The 17,015-nt window shown below is 40.3% G+C and overlaps 1 protein-coding gene across 1 annotated transcript; it reads left to right on the top strand.

Moving 5' to 3' along the window:
* The first annotated feature begins 1,844 nt into the window (after positions 1-1,844).
* LOC149317690 (uncharacterized) lies at positions 1,845-16,956 on the top strand. Its single transcript, XM_089518015.1, has 2 exons — positions 1,845-2,003; positions 13,035-16,956. Exons 1-2 carry the CDS (start codon positions 1,962-1,964, stop codon positions 14,019-14,021), a joined length of 1,029 nt encoding a protein of 342 aa, XP_089374141.1. The 5' UTR covers positions 1,845-1,961; the 3' UTR covers positions 14,022-16,956.
* Positions 16,957-17,015: the final 59 nt, after the last annotated feature.

The following is a 17,015-nucleotide window of genomic DNA, read 5'->3' as shown; positions in this document are numbered from 1 at the left end:
TTTAATCTCTGCTATTAACACTTCTGCTAATTCCCTCCATTTTCTTCTTTATTAGTACTCTGCTCTTTCCAGGAACTGGCTCTTCTGTAGCTCTATAGGGTCTAAAGTCAATAATGTGAATAAATATGAGAGGATTAAAAGGAATAATATATGGAGAGTCTTGGGGATACATTTTGATCAAAGGAAAATGCATGTCAGGGAGATTGTTGCCATGCTCAGAAGTACAGGAAAACTAGGCTTCATATTAGATGGACTGACGGAGGTAGAGGCCATGGACAAAATGATGCTCATGTAATGATGAGGTGAAAGCCATATCTGGATGAAGCCCAAGTTGCCAAATGGCAACTTGAATCCTATTGTTATTATCAAATACAGTAGTCTTACTGAAACAATGGGATTTACTTGTGTGTGGATTCACTATTCAAAAATGATTTTAATGGGTTTACTTTATTTGGGACTATCCAACTTGTTTCAGGCTTATGTCTGATTGTGTGTTGAAGGGATAGAAAATGATGGACATCTTGTCTCATGAAGGAATTTTGCTTGAATCAAAAAAAAATTCTTTCATTACAGGGTTTGGGCTTCAGCTGTTGTGACATTGGCTTTAGGGATAAACTACTTGAGTCACAGACTTGCTGTTTGATCCTGGACAGTTCACATAGGCTTTCTTTCAGTGCTCTGTGCACTAAGCAGATTACTCAAGATGTATCTCCTCAAAGGACCCTTAACATGAGGAGAGCAGGTGGCCTCACATTCATCGTGGCAGTGGTTACCTACGATAACGGATGCAGAAATGGAATAACATGGTTCAAGAGCCTTCTTGGCCATGGCACTTAATGCACATGGGGTTTGGATAAGTCACTGAATATGGCAACTAAAAACAAACAAACAAAAAACAAGGAGGAAATGACTGACATCCTGTTGCTTAATGTAAATCTCTACTTTTGGACTGGCATATTAATTGTGTTACTAAGGATATAATTCTTCACTAGGTTCCTTCTCATGGACCCAGTACTGTTCAATATCTTTATCAGTTACTTGGATGACAGAATTGGGGGCATACTTATCACATTTGCAGATGACACCAAACAAGGAGGAGTAGCTAATACCCCAGAGGACAGGATCAAGATTCAAAATGACCATAACAGATTAGAAAGCTGGGCCAAAGCTGACAAAATGAATTTCAACATGGAGAAATGTAAGGTACTGCACTTAGGGTGGAAAAATGAAACGCACAAATATAGGATGGGGGACACCTGACTGAACGAGACTACATGTGAAAGAGATCTAGGAGTCCAAGTAGACCACAAATCGAACATGAGTCAACAGTGTGATGCGGCAGCTAACAAGGCCAATGTGATTTTAGGCTGCATCAATAGACTTATAGTGTCTAGATCAAGGGAAGTAATAGTGCCACTCTATTCTGCTCTGGTCAGGCCCCACCTGGAATATTGTGTCTAGTTCTGGGCACCACAATTTAAAAAAGACATTGAGGAGCTGGAGTGTGTCCAAAGGAGGGCGACTAAAATGGTGAAGGTTCTGGAAGCCATGTCCTATGATAGGAATGACTTAGGGAGCTGGGGATGTTTAGCCTGGAGAAGAGAAGGCTAAGAGGTGATATTCACTCACATGGCACAACACAACTGCCTTCCTGCTGTACTATAATAAAACAGTCACAGAAAAAGTTTGGAACAAAAGAGGGATAGTCGTTGAAGGGAATAAAAAGAAGTGTCCCTTTTACTTTGTCATCTTGCCTTTGGAACCCATGCTGGGCCAATTTCCCTAAGTGCCTATATAAAAGCTGACCCCAATCCTCCTTGATGTATCTTTAAACTATCTTCTTTAAGTCCTTGCTTATCCTATTTGCCTGGCTCTCTGCAGTCTAACTCCACATCATCAGAAGAACTTTGGCAGCAGCCAGCAAAAAGCAGTTTCTTTGGTGGCAAGAAACACAACTAGGAATGATAAAACAACGAGAGAAACAAGAGCTACCTGGCCGACTAGTAAGTATACTGAAGGGCAAGGGTCTTTACAGCTAGAGATAGATCTTGTACAGCATTTTTGAGGAGCTACCTCTTTACATGCAATGCATGTAGCTCTGTTCCAACTGCATCCATCCGACTGTTCCATTCTGCTCAATAGGGCCATACAGAGAGTTTTCTGCTTCTAGCAGCACTGAAGACTACACCAAATGAGAAGGAGAAAGAAAATGAGGCAGCCAGACTTTTCCTGGAGTCTATCATTTCATACTGGAGTGTGATGATTACATGACCTGATATTTTTCCATGTATTCTTTTCCCCCCTCCAACTTCTTCCCTTAGAAAACTAGATGTCTTTTCCTTGTCATGCTTGTTTTCTATGAACAGGGAAACCTTTGCTATAAAGGAACAATTTAATCTTCAGTATCCCTCCTGTTTTGAATATCTTGTTTGTGTTGAATTTGTAGTTCCTTTCTCGACTTTCTCAGCATGGTTTTTAGCATAGCTCTGTTTTACAGTATGGGACATTTGCATGCCTCGATCTGATCATGATCACTCACATGCGCCCTATTTATTAAATTTCACATTAGTATTATCAGGATCATATCAACACAAATAAAGCTGTAACTATGCAATTCAATGCTGGGATGAAAAGAGTTATTCAAAATTATTTGACGGAAAAAATATTGATAAACATGCTTTTTGCTTATTAAAAAAAACCCTGATAAGAAGTTTGAAATTTTTGCAGTTTGGAGCATACTCTGTGAAAAAATTGCATGAGGTTGTTTTTGCACAGAAAACAGCATTTTTCTGTGCAGGAAACTGGTTTTTCTATACAGAAGATAATATTTCTGTATGGACACATTATTTTCTGGGCAAAAAAAAAAGAGTGATTTCCTGCACAGAAAATGTTGCACTGGGGGGGCACTGAACACAAATTTACAAGAGGTCAGTTTTTACTGAAGTTAGATTTTTTTTGGACAGAAAATATTGTTTTCTGTGCAAAACAACCACATGCAAATTTTGTGCAGTATAACACCTGCATGAGAAACAGGCTTTGAAAATTGCACAGAAGAAAACTGATAAAATTGTGCATTGCTTCCTTTGAGAAGAAGCTAAGTGCAGAATTATGTCCCTTGTTCCATGTAGCCATTACTTTTGAAGGTTTAAATTTTGTAGTATTTGTTATAGATGAGGAGATAATTTGGTGTTAATCCCTCTTGAATTTTATACCTCCTAAATTCATAGTACAAACAATTGTTTCATCCTAAACCTAGCTCTGTTTGAACCCACACTTGCAGGCTCAATCAGAATTTAGAAAAAAATCCTTTCTTGGACTAGAATTTCCATAATCCCCTTCTAATCAATCTACATCCCAGTTTCTGTAGTGTAAAATGGAACAAATGACCACCTTACTTTGCTCTTTTAGAGTTCAGTGTTCCTCCATAAGCCAGTTGGTTGGTCTTACTCTATATAATAAGAAAAATAAATACCAGGCAAAGCATTAAAGATCTGAAGTATATTTCTGACTTCTAGCTAGAGCAGATCCATTGTTGTATGGAAAGTTAATACATAGATCAATATCACTGATTCAATAAGTCTACTCTGGTTGGGACTAACAATTGGATTCAGCATAAGAATATTACATTTGTCTTCCAATGCTAGAGAATTCCCTAGCATTGAATCAGGGCAGTTTGGTTGGACCTTTGTTATATTTGCCACTGTGAATATTTTTTTCAAAGTGGAAAAACAGGATAAAATTAGCCAACAAATGGAATGGAACCCCATGTTCATGTTCACTAAAGGATCAGAAATGCTGGAGCAATGCAACCTTGCCCCTATCCCAATCGTAAATAGCCTTGAATGAAACATATCTGAGCTAATGTGCGACATGAGGCAGATGCCACCTGCTCAGTATCTCAAGTGGCTTCTGACAGGACTTTTAGCCTTACTAAGCACTCAGATCAGAGCTTCACAGTCCTGCTATAAGGCCATTAGTCAGGCAAATACATCACCATCATGTTAAGTTCTCTCTCCCCACGTGCAGCTTAATCCTAGGCATGTTTGTTCTGTATTCCCAAGTATGTCTGAATACATCTACAGCTTTATTATGGATCACTGCTGTTTCAGTCGATCTCCAGCTCCTAAATTTGTTTGCACAATCTTGCATTAAGGCTTTTTTGGTTTCTTGCCAATAGCATCTAATGTGGTACCTTTGTTTGCTTCGTTTTGTTTCTCCATTCTGATATTGACATTTAGGACTTCTTTATTAGTTTTCCAATAGTGGTACAAATCACACTTGATGTGAGGTTGTTGCTAAATAAGGCAGCTCTACATCTAGTTGCCCCTGTCTCTTACCATTCTAGCACACCTATCTGTGTGGCATCATCACATCTTGAATTTTCCCATCCCTGGTCCACCTCCAATGTTGGCTACTGCCAAAAGTGACAAAAATCACACATTGTGATAATGTTATGACTTGAGTAAGTGCCAGGGTCAGCCTTGTTTGTCAGCCAGTAGTTTTCATGGCATTTATGACAAAAAAATATATAGCTTATCTAAATTATTACTGGATTTTTACTGCTAGACAGAAGAGGTGGATGCCTCCTTGGGTTTTTTTTATGAGCAAAAAACAGTTTGGCTTTTGGTACTATACAACATGACTTGGGAGAGGGGGACACTAGGGGTGTCATGCTTTGCTAATTTTCTTCTTATGGAAGCAACAAGTAATTTTAGCAATTTTCTTCCCACTGTAATATTGTGTGACTTCTGTCAAAATTGATATGTGTTATTCTTTTGCCCAGAAAACATCATTTGCTGTGCAGTAAACAGTATTTACTGTATAGAAATATCATTCTGCACACGGAAAATACTGTTTCCTGCACAGAAAATGATGTCTTCTTTGACAACAACCACATGTGAATTGTATGCAGATTAAATCTCCAGCTGCAGTATATTCTGCCCAGGAAACAACGTTTTCTGTGCAGAAAATATTTCTGAGCAAGAATATTATTCTATGCAAAAAATATATATATGCTGTTTCATGTGCAGAAAATGCTGCTTTCTGTGCTAAACACTCCTTGCAAATTTTTCTTACAATAAACCCTGAACTGTGAAGATTCTTGTCAGTTCAGAAGTCTTGGTTTCAAGTTTTCTTAATATTTGATAAATGTTTAAAACTAATTTCAGGTATTTTTGAATATTCTTGCCATTCCTAGTGAGCACCGTTTGTTCCTTGGCCTCAGTGACCAATGTGTCTTGAGTCAATCCTCATGTACATAGACAGTACAGGAGAGATGCAGAAGTACTTTATGCTGAATGTTTTGTATCTTCTGGATAGGTTTTTGATTTTCCCCAAACAAGGCAAAATTCAGGTGTTTGGAGCCCTTTAGTAGTTCACAAAATAGGGCCACCTTGCCCCAAAATGAATGAACCTCATTTGCCTTCTCATTCTTCTAGTAAGAAAAAAAAACCACTCCTTGGACGTGTCCTCTTCGGTTTTCTCCTAGTTCTTATGTACCACCATTATGCTCAACACTTCTCTAAGTAGGTCAGGCTGACATACTTGGGACTGTCTGATTTTTGGTTTGTTTGCTTGTTTGTTTATCAGGTTCTAAGTTGAGCTAAGGGCGAATGATCTGTTCACTGTCATTGAGTGAGAGACTTTCATGGTGACTGGTGGCTCCCATGTTGATGGAGCAGTGAACCCATTCCAGGTTTTCCCTGTCTTTAAATGAACTGCTCACAGTGCTGACCCTATTTAAGAAGAGAATTCAGGCCTACCTGAGGCTGCATCCACACTGCATAAACTATCCAGTTTGACACCATTTTAACTGCCATGGCTCAGTCCTATGGAGTTCTAGGCACTGTAGTTTTGTGAGACATTTAGCCTTCTCTGTCAGAGAGCTCTGGTGCCACAACAAACTTCAGTTCCCAGGATTCCATAGAACTGAACCATAGCAGTTAAAGTCTTGTCATACTGTATTGTTTCTGCAGTGTGGATGCAGGCTCAGACAGCCTAGATTCAAACCTGGAGTGGATTCATTGCTCCAGTAACATGGGAGCTACCAGCTGTTGCTGCTTCCCCCCAGTTTTAGTCTTATTTTTATGTGTAAACTGTGAAGTGGCAACAATTCCAACAGTTACCACCATTACCACTATATTAGCATATAAGCATTGCTTTCCTACTCAATATATATATATATATATATATATATAGGTTTCCCCCAGGCATTTATGTAATTTAGGAGAACTTGCTATAAATCACCATAGATTTCTGCTCCAAAAAAAAAAGAAATTCAGAGCAAAATTTTGTTCAAAGGATATATAAGAATATATGGGAGAAGGTGTTTCTTCAGAGATATATGCCTAGATCTTTTTACAACTTAATTAATAATAACCAGTCCCTTGGTAAGAATTGGGACACATATACTAGACTAAGAGTGAGTTGCTTTCTCAAAATCACCCATTGAGATTCATCGCTAAAGGCCCATTAGATTATACTGGATTAGATTTAAATCCAAGATGGTGGCACTTGAATTACATAATTTCTTCCGTAGGGAAGTTAGATTACCCCTTTATAGCTCATTTGCCAGAGGATGGTAAAGGCATTTTATTTGCTCTCAGTGCTACATACTTATTTTTAACAAAAGGTTGATAGCTCTGTTTGTTCTCTTAAAACTGTTCTGGAGGTTTTATTGAATCCTTGTGGGACAGAAAGATGTACTGTTAAACAAATACATATAATGTTTTGTTTTTCATTCTTGCCATGGTTTAAATTATTTTGATATTACTTTTATATATGCCCTTGGGAAGATTATAACTAAAAGATGTTCTAAGAATATTTTAATAAATGGTAATAGTAAATAGATTTATGTCGCCTTTTCCCAAAAGAGCTGTGCACAATGTAAAATAAAATAACTACATGAATAAGAATAAGCATATAGAACAGCATCAATAACAGTAGGTATCAATCACTTACAAAAGCATTTCCTAATAAGATCCATACACTGCATGAATAATTATGGCAAACACACAGGGTTGATTCACACTGGTTATCCGCAACTGGAGCAGACTCTCGAGTTGTTGAATAGGGAGTCAACACATAAGCAAATCCTGTTAATTCCATGGGATTTACAATAGGATTCAGGACATAGATGATACCAATACAAGTCTTCAAGGTCCAGCTTCAGCACTGCATTCACTCCACCGCCTTGGTTTGTAGAAATTAAATCCCACTTCCATATGTACAAGCAAAAATCTCTGATCCTTGGACACATGAGACAAAATTTTAAAACTCATTGAGATGTCATTAATAGCATTCAGTGATAAAATGGCATATAAGCTTCTGTTGTAGGTTAATAATGATAATGATAATTTATTACTTACTTGTCTCTCCCCAAGGCTCAGGTCAGGGCACAACATATATTAAAACACATAAAACCATTTAAACACCTTAAATTAAAACACATAAGCACAGAATACATTACTATCATCCAATAAAAAATTAAAAATATTCTAATTTAAAATACATAGTTCAATACTGTTTTATATTCAGACAGTATGTTTAGCTGTCAAATCTCTCCCGGCAGTTTATACAGCAATTTAGAGCTGGCCACCAAAAAGGTCCTCTGGGTGACAGTTGCCAATCTAGTCCTGGTCGGTTGAAGTACAACCTTATAAAAACAGATATGGTTAAGTACTTTCCCTATAAAAGTGACATAGTGTTGGGTAACAGCACCATTCAATCTCATTACACAGAGGGGCCTTAATACATATGCATCTACTCTCATTCAAACTCATTAGGTCCAGAAAGGCTTATGGAAAATGGAGATTTTCTCTCTTGAGCTGGACATTTATATTTAGGCATGGGCAGCTTAGAGGGTCACAAAGTAATAGCTAAAGTTAGATTGCTTAGTCCTTATATTAGCACTTAAATAAATGAACTGCTTCAAACTCACCACTGAAAGCGAAGCTAATTTTAGTTTCTCAAATGTTATATATTATATTAGGATATTATAGCCTAATTTTGGATATCTCTTCTTGGGAACTTTGACCTTAACCAATGTAAGTGGAGAAGAGCAAAGGTTTTGGCCTGCATGACATTGCCAAGAGAATGTAGTGATTAAATTTAGAAACGTGGCACTCCCAATTAACTTAATTCTTGTCCTTTGTTAACTTCAGTTAGGCCTCCTTTTCAGTGGGTGTACTATAGCTAGATTAAGGCTATTAAGCAATCAATTGCCTCATTATGTAACTGTTATGTAAGGGCCATTGATGAGTTGTAGAGAGAAGAGTGCTATTCAGATGTTTTGAAACTGAGTTTAAGTAAATGCTCATGGAGGGAAGCACACAACCTTCACCTGCCCAATAATCATCTTCCACATGCAGGAGCAACATTGTGAAGGGGGGGGGGGCTCCTTTTGGATGTGGGGAGCCTCCATGTGTAGAGGAGACTCTCCTCTTCGGATCTTCATTGTCCACACATGGAGAATGATGCTTGAAGGGGAGCAGCTAGAATACTTACCTTCTTCAGTGTTTATTTCATCTGGAATAGATAATGACTAAGATAGAGCATTTGAGGAAGTAGACTGAAATCTACAAAAGCTCATACTACCAACTTCTTTTTTTTCCAATTAGCCTCAAAGGTGCTACAAGATCTCTCTACAAAGAATAGAGCCAGTGTACCCAAAACAATACAATATGTTTGTGTGATGGGAGGAGCTTTCGTCATTTGAAAATAATTCTGGCCACAAAGCTTACTCTCTCCCACAACTGCATATACCTAACAGTGCAATCCTAACTCAAGGATGTTGCTGCTGTAGGGCTTTAGAAACAAGCAGAAGTATCTTGGACTCAAACTTCTCCAGGAGATTAAACTAGCTTTCTGCAACCTGAACTGCCTTTATGCTGGCATCACCCCTTCTAATCAATGAAGAACCCAAAAGGGGCAGTTCTATGCATACCATGGGCTGTCCATAAGTCAAATAAATGGGTGCAAGAGCAAATCAAGCCTGAATTTTCTTTAGAAACCCAAATGACTAAACTGAGGCTCATACTTTGGATATATCATGGTATAACAAGACTCATTTGAAAAGACTATAATGCTTGCTAAAGTGAAAAAGACAATAGGGCTTGCTAAGGTGAACAGGGCTTTTGATGACCGAGACTCTTGGAGGTTTTCATTCATTCATAGGGTCACCATAAATTGAAGTTGATTTGATGGCACATAACAATAACAAAACAGAGCAACAAGCAAGGAGATGAGATAGACCAGACCCAGTCTCCTACAGACCAGAGACAGTCACAAGACTGGCACAAGGTTAGGGCAGGTAGTCATATATCAGGGGAAGGGTACAACAGAAATAAGCAAATGGTTACTGTTATGTGCCATCAAGTCATTTCTGACCTATAGCAGGGGAAGAATTTGTTTAGAGGGAGTTTGTCTATGCCTTCCTTTGAGAGTGAGGCCTGGTACAGACCAGCAGGGAAATGTTGGCCTTCTTTGCTGTGCAGCATTGTCGCAGCAACCAAACCACACAGCACAGCAAAAAAGAAGCCACCTAGAGCAGCTTCTTTTTTGTGGCGTCGCAAGGGCTGCACTCTGGTGGCGCAGTGGTTAAATCCCAAACTGCAGCCACTCACTTGCAAACCATAAGGTTGCAAGTTCAATACCAGCAAAAGGGCTCAAGCTCGACTCAAGCTTGCATCCTTACGAGGTCGCTAAAATGAGTACCCAGATTGTTGGGGGCAATTAGCTTAAACTTTGTAAACTGCTTAGGGGGTGCTTAAGTGCACTGATAAGCGGTATAGAAATGTACTTGCTATTGCTATATTGCTATTGCTGTAAAAGATGTGTGGGTGCTCAGATGTCCACAGGTCATAGACACCCCCCCCCCGGTGTGGATGGTGCCACACAATAATGGCACCACCCACACGTAGTAGGGCTCAGGAGTGTGTGGTTGGTGCATGCCCGAGCCCCACTATCGCCGTCAGGACATTGCTTCCTGGCAGTGTGTACTGGGCCACAGATAGTGTGACATGCTCAAGATAACCCAGTAAGTTTCTGAGTGAGTAGGGATTTGAACCCTGGTCCCCCAGTGTCCTAGTTCAACACTCAAACACTACACCATGCTGGCTAAGTAATTCCCAAGCTGCCTAAGTTGGGAATGGTTTAGATTCACAGAAGCAAATTGACCAAGTATTTTTCTACAAAAACTGCCAGGTCTGCAGACAAAACTAAGGTTGTTGTTCCACAGCAGAAAATATGAACAAATTTTTCCAAAATGTGAAAAATTGTAAGATACTTGACCATTTTCTTGAAATGTCCCACAATATTTTCTCATTGAGACTGAGAAAATTTAGAAGTATTTTTCATATCGCTAGAGCTAGAGCTAATCCATGGTGAGGGGGAAAAGAAAAGGTACATTTTGCAAAGAAATGCCTTCATGTTGCATGGAGACTTCATTGGCAATGTCAAAGGGAGACATCTGAAAACAACAGATAATGTTTTGCAATCATTGGCTAAAATCCTACTTTGGAACATAGCTCTGTCCACATAATTCTGCATCCTCCCACTGGCTGGCAGTTGGTACCAACCTGGCAACTAGGATTGCTACTAACTGGTGAGAAGGGGAAGGGAAGGTGATTCCGACCATGAAGGAGCAGAGGATCTCAGTTCAAGATGTCAGGCAGAAACAAGGGCATACTCAATAATAGAGTGCACCTCTTTCCTTCCCCCGTGAACCCAGAGCAGCTGCGTCTTCATGATCTGAACTGACTCTCCATTCCCTCCCCTCATTGGTAAGCAGCAGCAACTGGTGTCACTGCTGCCTACCAGGGATTGACAGCTGTCAGGACAGAGGTTTGGGGATGGCGTACAAGGGCAAGAGCTCAAATTCCTGTTCTCATACCCCCCAAAAGGATATACATGTACATATGCCTCATTTACACATGTATGTGTTCACAGAAGGATATCTGACAATATGCAATAGGATAGAAGAAACTATAAAACAGATCAGGTGTATAGACATAACTCCAACTGTTGGTCCCACTTAATCAGTAGAATGCACTTGTGCTGCCATCCGTTCAGTGAGTCTATTCTTTTTTTAATTATGTTTTATCAAATAACAAACTTATAAACAATACTGAGACTAACATTTGTATTTAGGACACATTTTTGGAACTTTGTATAACTCTGAAAAGTATTTTCCCCCTCACTGAAGGATTTGAAACTCTGGGAGGGTGGGATGTGATATCCACTGACATCAGCTAAATAATTTGTGTTGGCATATTCTTTTGCTTACAACTGTAGACAGGTCCTGCATTGACAGTTTTCTTAGAATTCCCTCTGCCCCTCAACGTGTTCCATGTGCCACTGCACATGTGTTGTGTCTCATTGAGTGAACTGGACATTGAGTGACAAGCCATTAGAAATGGATGAGAGGGTTCAGGACAAAGCTTATGCTGACTCAAGGAATGTTAAGGACTTCAAGTTAAGTTGGATTTCAGCTTTGGATAATTTACTCTCTGAGGACAGCTTACCTCTGGATAAGCTGAAACATTTGGTCAGCAAAATGGCTGGCCCTCATCAACCTATCACACACAGTCTCATCAACCTATCACACACAAATGTGTAACTGAGTCCTGTAAAGATGAGAATAGACATGCTCTTTTGATGGGCTAGTTAGCACAAAGTAACTCATGTCTGAACATGTGAGATGCTTCCCTTGAAGAAGCATTATGACAGTCCATGGTGCCAGACTGTTGGTAGATCACTCACACATGCAGTCCAGCCACTCATATAAAGTAATCAAAGAGTGGGTTGCATGTGTGAACATCATATATAGAGTATGCAAAGTGATCTTAAGGTGTATTTGATACTAACTGAAAGAGAAATGTTGATAGCATGAGCTTTCATAGACATAAGTATACTTCTTAGATGCATGGGGTACAGTGGAAAGTCTAGGGACAGACCTACAACATTCTGTTGTATGTGCCGAGTATATCATCACCATCTCCCTTTCCATGGTGCACACAGGGCAACTAAAGACAAAGGAAAGGGCCTAGAATGGAGTTCAGTCACAAGAACTTTTAATCACTGTATTCAAAGCGGCTATTAAATAACATGTGCAGGTTGAGGGGTGGGGAGAAATCTTGTGCTTAAGGCTTGACAGAGGTTAAGTTAATTACTGCAGGGCTTCAGGGGGATTATACTGACATGCAACTGAGGCTGTTGGAGCCACAATGAACTACAAATTCCAGGTTTCTATAGGATGGAGCCACGATAGTTAAAGCAGTGTCAAACTACATGAGAAACATTGCAGTTTGAGACTTGTTCAGTGCAAAATTCATAAGTGGCTGTTTGTGCAGAAAACAACTTTTTCTGCTCTGGAAACAATAAATAATAGCTCTAAGCAAGAATATTATTTCTTGTGCAGAAAATACTGTGTCCCATACAGATAATGCTGTTTTCGGTGAAAAACAACCTTGTTGGTGATTCACAGTTTTCATAAGCATTTACACTTCTCTCCCCATTCCAGACTATTAGGTTTATCTCACAGGCCCTAGAATGGGCCTGTTGCATTGCAAAAGGAGGCAGGATGGGGGTGGGAGGCGACATAGAACTGATCTTACCACACAGGAGAACGCCGCTGCTTCTGTCGGAAGTTCCCATTCCATTCCGGATGTGTTCTAGAGGGGCCGATTTTCGGGAACACTTCTAAACAGTTCCTGAAAATCGGCCCCTGGGGAACACATCTAGAAAGGAATGGGAACTTCCAGCAGCGGTGTTCTCCTGTGCAGTAAGATCCGTTCTATGCCACCTCCCATCCCCATCCTGCCCCCTTTTGTAACACAACAGGCCCGTTCCAGGGCCTGTGCGATAGACTTATGAATCAGGAGCTGATATTTTTATTGCTTGTTTAGTTGATTAATGTGTTTACTAAATTAAAAGACCTTCATTTCCTGAGGAGGAAAAAGGAAACATTTAACCAAAAGTGTATTAGAACTCATGCATGGTACTAAGTGACCTCTACATTTCTGTTGTATTTTCAGGGTTCTGGAGGGGGAGAGGAAGGAATGTCCAAGTTCAATTGCACAGCCACTGATGTTATAATGAATCTGCAACCTCAGAAACCTGTCCTAAAGCTGACAACAGGAGAAAAAAAGGGGAAGAATCTCAGGCCTCCCAACTTTCATCGTTCTGCTCCTAACCTTTCAGATACAAAGCTAATCAATGAGGAGACAAAATTACCCAAAGAAGGAGGCACATCTTTTAAATTTTATGCAACAGAGGCTCAAAGCATGAATAATCTTGCACTGAAGCAACTGGTGAAGTTGGCTCCTCTGGAGATCCCCTTGGAGGTGAAAGAAGCTCAACTGAAAAAGATCATGAGCCTTCAAAGAGATGCTCAGCTGGCTGCTTTTAAATTAGCTAGTGTTGGCTCTGTTAACAATGAACCTCACATTAAACGGGTTAAAAATGTGACACAGGCAGAAGTGGAAAACCTCTACAAGGTCAAGGCAGTTGAGAAGTCCACTTTAGAGAATCAAGAAAGCGTTCATTCATCAAGTGTTTCCAAACCCTTGTGTGAGATTCAGATTATTTTGCCCACAGAGGGAAATGGCAAGCCAGCTAAAAGTTCTCCTATGCCATGCCGTAAACCTCTAATCCGCCAAAATGTGTGTGAGAATCTTGAAACTTCTGATCCTCAAGAGGATGTAAAGACTCCAGAGAATCCTTCCCAGGGAACTGGAAGACATCGTTTTAGAGTGAAGCAGATGAAAGAGCAACAAGATCAGTTAGGCAAAAACAAGCCCTTGAAAGCCATGGAAACTGGCCTGGAAGATGGAAAGCTCAAAACACCAAGTCAGCGAACTCACAAGACTCTAATTGATGCAACAAAGTTAATTGACACTGTGGCCAAAAAGCACAGAGGCCAAGCTGATGAGCCAGATGAGATAGAAGATGATTTCCTGGTGGGGAGACCATCCTCACGAAGGATGGCACTTGGGGACATCATCCTGGTAGATGAAGAGTAAAACTGAATTGTAGACTTCAACTTAGTTCTAATCCTTTCATACATTGGTCCAGAATATTGTTACTTTTAGCAATTACATATTAATGAGGGACATTGATGTTCCATTTTTTCTACTAAATTACAGGTAGATACAAGTCCCCCCTCCCAATATCGGTTTGTTTGTTTGTTTATCTATTTATTTATTTTTATTTATGGTAGTTATACCATGCCCTTCAGCCCTAAAGGCTACCAGAGTGGATTACAATTATTATTTTTAACTAGACAGTTCTCTGCCCTCAGACTTACAATCTAAAAGACACGACACAAAAGGAGAAGGGAATGGTGGTGGGAAAGGGGAGGAGGTCCAGTGGTTATTCTCTCCCTCTGAGGCCTGGACCAAGGCAAATGGAATGGAGGGAGGGTTCTCTTTCTTCAGGCTAGCCCTGGTGGAGCTGAGCCTGCCTGTTTACTCCCTTGCGGGCCAAAATATGACAGTTATGGAAGGAGGGCTCTCTATCTTCAGGCTAGCACTGGTGGAGCTAGGCCTGCCTGTTCACTCCCTTGCGGGCCAAAATATGACAGTTATGGAGGGAGGGCTCTCTATCTTCAGGCTAGCCCTGGTGGAGCTAGGCCTGCCTGTTCACTCCCTCACAGGCAGATGACAGTTATTTTGATAACCATGGTTCCGCTTACCCACATCTTAAAAAAAAACTCTCTAGGCATCTGGAGATCCTTCAGGGTGACTCTATGGTCAGCTTCCACTAGAAGTTGACAACAGAGGTGAGCTGGAGGACCTTCAGATGCCTAGAGAGGCATCCCCTCCAGGCACTTTCTAGGCCCTTCACCATGATTCTATGGCAGATCACTATTAATTAAAGTTTCATTTATAATTGTAAATTGTGGAAGATATCCCCCATGGCTATGGGGTGGGATGGGACCTGTACTACAGTATGGAACTGACTCTCTGAAAGGGTAGTAGTCTTTCCTTCTTTGGAGGTCTTTAACAGAAGTTAGATGGCAATCTCTCAGGAGAATGTTAGGCTGGGCTAGGTGGCCTTTGGAGACCTTTTTGATTCAATGATTTCCCTCGCCCTTCTTCCTTCTCCTCACTTGCTCATCTCAGCACTAAAAGTCACCAAGGAAATCTTCCTCTAAAATCTAAAAGTGGGATCAATACATGTGGAAATGTAGGAGTTTTGACTGGCACCAATGTTGGCTTCACTTTGACATCAAGTTTAAGCATCTTTATCAATGTTTTTGTGGCCTAGAGAACCTTGGCCAGACTAGTTTATTCTGTCTACTGTAGTTTGAAGTATACTGTACTGTAGTGTATATTGAATGTGTTTTAAATTGTTACATGCTTTTTAATTGTTTATGATTGTTCCCTTATCTGTACACTGCCTTGGAATACTTTGATATATAGAGGGCGGAGATAAATATTTTCAGAAATAAATAAGCATGCTTTTAACAGTTTTATTATGCCACTACTATATGCAGTAAATATCACTTGACCACATTAAGCTTCTATGATCTTGAGTGTCCTTCAACAAATCTCCTTTTCCTTTATTTAAATTTTTGTGTGTGGCAGTTGTGTTGGTAGTTGATCTACAATAAGATTGTCAATTGGGTGGTCATCTGGGCTAAAATAGAGTTGCCTGGTCCCAGGTCCTCAGATCCAAGTCATCTCCCCAGTCTTTCCATTTAAACAATGGTTGTGAGAGTGGAGGAAAACACCAACACGTGTGTGGAGGGAATGGAGCCCCAAGCGTTTTAGCTTGGGTCCAACCCCGTAACCAGGGTGACCTGATGTCCTCACTCCAAAGGATGACAAAGTTCCCCCTTCTCTGGATATGCTTTGCTCTTCCTCTTGTTGAGAGCAGGTGGGTGTGTACAGACTGGAGTTATATGCCAGCCTTGGGGCAGAGTGGGGTATGGCACCTGCACAATACATGCCCTGATGCCGCCATCATGCCGTGCGCCCGATCGCATGTTAGGTAGTGTCATGACACTCTTTTGGTGCTGCATCCAGATAATGCAGTACCAAAAGAAGTACTGGAAAGTGCCGCTGCAGTGGCAAAGGCACCTCTCCCCTAGCGCGAAAAGGAGTGGCATTTTACCATTCCTTTTAGTGTTGGGAAAGGCCAGATTGGAGCTGTAGCATGTAGCTGCTCCAGCCCCAATCTGGTGCTGAAAGGGGCGGCAGCAGGCCATTTCAAATGAGCAGTCTGTTTAGTCCCTAACTTTCAAAAGCTGTGGGAAAGATTGGAACATTTTCAGCACATTTAAATCTTGGTGTGGGAATACAAAAAATGAAAAATCCAAATTGATTTGAGAAATTTAGGAAGCCAGGTGTAATTTTGGAGGGAGGGAGAGATCTACATTTCCTTATCTTCTCCCTGAATGTCCAAAACATGCTTCTTTACTTTAATATCCCAAGAATAGAGAAACATGTGCTGGATCTGCTCTTTAAAAGGCCAGAGAATTGAGAAACCGATTTAACAAAACAAAACAAAAAACCCTTAAAAATTAAAATAGACAGCACAACCAAAATCTCAAATCTAGCCGCATACTTTATGCACATTTGTGGTAGACAGGGGTGGTAGTGATCAGCAGTGCCAAGCAGTAACTCTTCTTCTGGCTTTCCAGAAAGTTTAAATTCTTTTGGATCTCCAGAGACCTTGTTCTTCTTTCCTTTGGCTGCAGTCAGGTACTTGCAAGTCCCCAGAGGTTGGGGGATGACATCCTGTTGGTGACACACACAAGTGTAAGTTGTGCTACACATGTAGTGTAACTGTGATAGACAATGCTGAGAATGGAAAAATTATTTCAAAATATTTTTTTAAAAAGAAAGGACAAAAAAACAAAAACATGTTTCTCCAATGTCAGAAAACTCTGATGGCTGGTTAGAATCTTCACAGTTTGGGACTTAATTCTGCACAAAATTCATACACAAGATGTTTTATTTTCCCAAACAACAGTATTCTGTCTTCTTTTATTTTCTGCACATAAAGTGTTG

The sequence above is a fragment of the Sceloporus occidentalis genome, unplaced genomic scaffold (assembly GCF_023333645.1).
Source record: "Sceloporus occidentalis isolate IW3139 unplaced genomic scaffold, rSceOcc1.0.p SCAF_3, whole genome shotgun sequence".
Classification (NCBI taxonomy): domain Eukaryota; kingdom Metazoa; phylum Chordata; class Lepidosauria; order Squamata; family Phrynosomatidae; genus Sceloporus; species Sceloporus occidentalis.
This window is presented reverse-complemented; position numbering and strand designations above follow the sequence as displayed.

Bases quoted from the DNA above. Each gene is read 5' to 3' on its own strand.
- LOC149317690 (XM_089518015.1), top strand. From the start codon at position 1,962: ATGATAAAACAACGAGAGAAACAAGAGCTACCTGGCCGACTA. The intron at 2,004-13,034 runs GTAAGTATACTG...TTGTATTTTCAG, and splicing joins AAGAGCTACCTGGCCGACTA to GGTTCTGGAGGGGGAGAGGA.